Raw genomic sequence first — 5,191 nt, forward strand, 5'->3', positions numbered from 1 at the left:
CACGTTTCGGCTACTGTGCGTCTCCACCCATTACGTACACCAGTGCAGGCCTAGCTATGCCTCCTCACGCATGAAGTGCATGCATGTCTATAAGACTTGTAGAGTGGTAGTTCTGTACGTGAGCCCCAACTCTTGCATGTATATGCACCTCTGATTAATCAGGGGATTAGCTAGTAGCTTAGCATACGTACGTCCTCTACTAGTCACCACGTCCATTCTTTCTTTTTCTTTTAATCTTTCTTCTAAGGCTAAACGCATGGCCTAGCAAAGTGGCCTATGTAAACATACTCAGCCAACTTTATTATGGACGGTGATAAAAGTTCGTCGAACATACTCAGGGCCAAACCCAGCAATCACAGCCTTGCAGAACTTATACAGGGACTCTAGGCAAGTAGACTCGCTCATACGGACGTACTCGTCAATGAGATCACCGGGCACTCCGTATGCAAGCATTCGGATGGCGGCAGTGCATTTCTGATAAGAGGAGAAACCAATCTTGCCGACGGCATCCTCTTTGCACTCGAAGTAGTCATCATAGCCGACCACTCCCTCTCTAATACGGTTGAAAACATGCCTACTCATACGGAACCGGCGGCGGAATTTGTGATGTTTGAACAACGGGTTTGTTGTATCAAAGTAGTCCTTCCAGAGAAGGAAATGCCCACTCTCTCGGTTGCGATTCAACGCCGGAAGGTGGCCCGGAATGGAGCCACGAAACAACGGCCGCTAGCTGTTGAGGTGGTGATGGACCAACACGGCAGCCAATATCTCCTCGTCATCGGACGATGAATCGTCGGAATCGCAAAGGAAATTGTGGAAAAAGAACTCGTCGGCGGAGTCCATTTCGTACCTTGGCAAACTGTCGAACAGTTTGAGGGCGTCGACGAAGGAGACGGCCGGCGAGGGGAGTCGGGGCGCCCACAGACCAGCTAGCTGCCCTGCTGGCGTCCGACGAGTGTGACGGCGTCCGACGAGCGTGCCGGTCGGATGTGGCAGGGCGGCGAGGCGGCTTCTTGGTCGCGGGCAGCTGTGCGGTGGGGGAAGCAGCGGTGGGAAGCAGTTTGCTCCCCGGCGACAAAACGACGGCGGAGGGCGACGGGGGGGGGGGGCGGCGTTGCTGGGCGGATGTGGAGGGGGCGGCAGCTGGAAGAGTCGCCGGAAAAAATGGGCGGCGGCGTCGGTGACGGAGGAGGCGGGAGGGTTGCTTTGTTAGCCGCAGGGTGAGACGGGAGGCCAATGTGCCACAGACCAGCGGGCCCGGGGACAGGAGTAGGCGAGCGCGCGCGTCCGTCGCGTGTCCGTGCCGACGCAAATCAGACTCAAAAATGAACCAGGAATGGATCGCCCGCGTGAAAAAAAAAACGGACGCGCGTCCATTTAGATCGGCGCGTTGGGCCGCTTTTTGTATCCGTGCCGACCCAAACGGACGGTTGCGGACGAAATGGGTCTCTCCATTGAAATTGCTCTTACATCCCACGAGCGGAGTTGGACGACGTGCACGGAGTGCTTCACAGGAGACTTTGGGATGGGTTGGCAGCACTGCCCAGATGCAGTGGCGGTGGTGTGCGGCGGCGTGGCGCGCTGGCTCTTTACTCGTACATAGACTACAATGGCAGGCCCCAACTTTCCACCATTGATGTAAGCGCCGAGAGCGGGCACCTCGCCTTAACAAAGCTCTCATTCCTGCCGACGAGGATTCTACCTTCGCCCACATATCTAGCCACGGTCGACGGGAAGGTCTTGTTGTTTTGCTTCCACGTTACAGGAGTTCAAATAGAAGGCATCCACGACCACATGGAAACCTGGGCTCAAGGAGATGACGGTACACACGTCCGCACTAGGGCAATGAAGCTACAACCACCCCATAAGAAGTACCAGATCTATCCAGTGCGCAGCTTGTGGTCTGGAGACAAGAGCGGGACACTCATCGTCAACTCGAGGCTGCAATTGAACTACGAGGAAGCAACCGACCAGCCTCTTACTTTTGTCAAAGCGGCAGACCAGCAGTTCTCCGGCATGGTTACGGAAGCCGTCCCTATGGAGATAGGCTGGCCGGCATTGTTCATGTCTCGCCTAGCTCGCTACGTGTCATACATGGTACTGGTTGTTTTTTTTTTTTTTTGGAAGTTTAGCTGAATGTATATGGCTGGGCACTATACATAACGGTGGTAGAGGATCATATAGATAAAAAGAACGAAATGACAAACTTATACAGGTGGTTTATTGATAAATATATTGTCTATTGACAAGCATCGACCATTGATTGCGAGTGACTGTTCAGTGTTCACGGTAGTGGCGAGCCAGGAATCAAATACGAGGGAAACCAACTGAGACAAACCTTCGATAGCAGGGGTCAAATCACACTAATACATGTGCTTTCCTTCAATCTGAGAGATTAAAAGCATAAAACAAAACAAAACCACGCGCACACACACACATATGAGATTAAGGGGGTGCCATGGCTGTTGCTAGTCCTGCCCCCCTGTCTCCCACTGTGTACCGGGTTTTTCTAGGTAGAAAACTGGTTCCATTATTCTTGATTTTGTTTCTTATTTCCATGTTTCATAACATGATGCATTTAGTTTCATCCTTGCTGATGAATTATAGGATAGCCACTTGAGATTGCAACTCGTCGACGGGGCATTCTTCCTTGCACTCATCCCATAACAGTCAACACTGGTTGTTCTACAGACTATTGGTCTGGCAGCACAAAAATACAACATGAGGATGTTTGTCACTCATGTATGGGGTGCATGATTTCGTGGAAATCTAGCTTGAGCACGTCATAGTAGCACGGTTATTGATGTCTTCTTGATCATCCAGATTGCTCCTTCTCTCATCAGGACGGCGTACTGCATGTCATAGTATGTTGTTATTGTTACTGGGTGGCGGGTCCCGTTAGCAGTCTTAAATCTCCATATTGATATATGCAATCATTACCGGACACTAAATAGTCAGATGATATTTTCTTAGCTAACTTTTGTTGAAAAATTGTCGACTATGCGGTCTACCCTCTAATTTCTCTACTTTATTTGTGGTGTCGCTCACAATGCGTATTGAGGCTAGAGGGTAGGGACCTATTTATAGACTATATTTTCAGTTGTTTTATTATTCCACCTGCTTCCGGAAAGATCCGTATGACTCCTAAGCATTGTAACCAACCACGATCAAACATGCCAATTTTGCGAGTCTAAATATACTAGTCTCTAGCACACATGTGTGAGTCATATGCCATGATTAGATTGTAGTTGTGAGATCAACTTCTAATCTTAATCATGTGGGTCAACAATCATGCCAATTTTCTTTTTTCTTTTTTTACATGTTACATCACCTGGCAAAATTTTCTTTCAAGTTTTTATTTTATTTTATTCCTTTTCTTTTTTACCTAGCCATATCCAAAATAAAGTCCGCAATATGAGTTACTCGTATCATATGATCTGGCGACGGTAAGCGGCCATCAAAACATATGTATAGCTACAATTAATCTTATGTACTGTCAAACCACCCGAACAACACCACGTGCCTAAGATTGAACGAGATCAGCAACCTGGATGGACATATGCTCCGTCAAGGTGGCCTCCGTTGACAAGGGTGGCAACGAGAAGTGCCCGTACGTGGAGCTCCCGCTGCGGAGCTCCCTCATGGCCACCAGCGCCGCGACGGTGTTCCTAAGGATGCCCTGCTCTGTTGCCATGGGAGTCATCTCAGTGTCGGTGCAGCGCTTCCTCGTGCACGGGTCACCACTGTTGTCGGAGGCGAACACGGCCTCCATGGTCTCCTCACACTCGCGGACGATCCTCGACATGAGCTCCGTCGTGTAGAAGGGCTGCTTGAGCACCTCCTCGATGAACGGTAGCCGGAGCAGCCGCCCCGTACGCTTGTCGTACTTCTTCAGAATCTTGGCCAGCCCTGCAGCATGTAAGCTCTAGATGTAAATATTAAACCATCGCTATCAATGATCTTGGCCAAGTTATAAGACTATTTGGTCGTGTGGAGAAAAGCTACGACTAACCAATCCAATGGGCTGAGTAGAGACTAGTCTCTGCAGGTCCAAGCGTTTGCTTTTTGTCTGACAAAACTAAAGCAGAGCTTGTTGCGTACTCTGTTTTCTGCTCGTATAAAGCTCTGAATTTCTTCCGATACTACCACGAACTTACAGTTTAAGAACCTTCCAAATTTCCTTTTTGTCAAAGCGTGCCAAAAAATGTTACTCCGTACTAGAAAAGAGCCTCCATATTGTCATTGTCAAGCCAGAGGAGATGAAACAAACCTGTGTAGTTGACGGCGCTGTAGTTGAGGAGCAGCACCATTTCACCGTGCAAGTCCACGATCTCCCTCCTCACCTTCCTCATCTGGGCCGCACACTCCGCCTCCGACAGCTCCTTGCCGGCCACCGCCTTCACGGTCTCCCTTACTTCCTGCACATTGTTTTAATTACATCTTCAGTTTTTTTTTTTTGAACACATCTTCAACATTCAACCGTAGGCATGTTATGTACGTACCCTGTGGCGGATGATGAACTCTTCCTCCTGCTCGAGGAAGAAGGCGTTGAACCTGTCGACCTCGTCGTTGAGGAGCCGCTCGAAGGCGGCCTCCGCCGCAGCACGGTGCGGCGAGGAGCCGGAGACGAGTCGCACGAGCACCTTGAGGCGCTTGTACGCCAGGAACTTGTCTCTCCACCCCGGGAGGCTCTCCTCCACCTGCTTCTTGAGCCTCTTCCCGAACTTCATCTCGCAACCTCGACTCGTAAAAATGCAAGCTCTCAGCTACTTTAATGGAGATACGGTCTCGTTGTGGGGAGGCAACGCATTGTTATGGCGTGCAGGAAGGGGTTGGTCAGTTTGGAATATTTGAAGCATATGCTGCCTGCCATGGTTGGCATGGGGGGAAGCAGGGAACTGACTATATTATCCATGTGAGAGGTACCGTGGACTTTGGGTCAAAGCAACCAAGGAGAGAATTCTTCGGGGGAAGAGTAAAGCTCAGTCAAAAAGAGGATGTAGGTAAGAAGAAGATATGCGGAGCATATTCCATTTCTGGAAGACTCAAGACATGGAGATTTATTCGAGTTTTCTCCTTCCTCTTTGAGCTTTGTTCAAGGAAGGTATTATTCCATGGTTCACCGTAAAAAAAGGTATTATTCCCTGGGAATATGGGATCTTCGCAATTAATCTGGCTTTGTAATAGTCTA

At 49.5% G+C, this 5,191-nt stretch overlaps 1 protein-coding gene across 1 annotated transcript; it reads right to left on the minus strand.

Annotated features, from left to right (window-relative positions):
• Positions 1 to 3,418: 3,418 nt before the first annotated feature.
• On the minus strand, positions 3,419 to 4,849 carry LOC125523889 (SPX domain-containing protein 3-like). The gene is made up of 3 exons (XM_048688950.1): positions 4,503 to 4,849; positions 4,271 to 4,418; positions 3,419 to 3,909 (listed from the first exon to the last, which is right to left on the minus strand). Exons 1-3 carry the CDS (start codon positions 4,728 to 4,730, stop codon positions 3,524 to 3,526), a joined length of 762 nt encoding a protein of 253 aa, XP_048544907.1. The 5' UTR covers positions 4,731 to 4,849; the 3' UTR covers positions 3,419 to 3,523.
• Positions 4,850 to 5,191: the final 342 nt, after the last annotated feature.

The sequence above is a fragment of the Triticum urartu genome, chromosome 7, assembly GCF_003073215.2.
Source record: "Triticum urartu cultivar G1812 chromosome 7, Tu2.1, whole genome shotgun sequence".
NCBI lineage: Eukaryota > Viridiplantae > Streptophyta > Magnoliopsida > Poales > Poaceae > Triticum > Triticum urartu.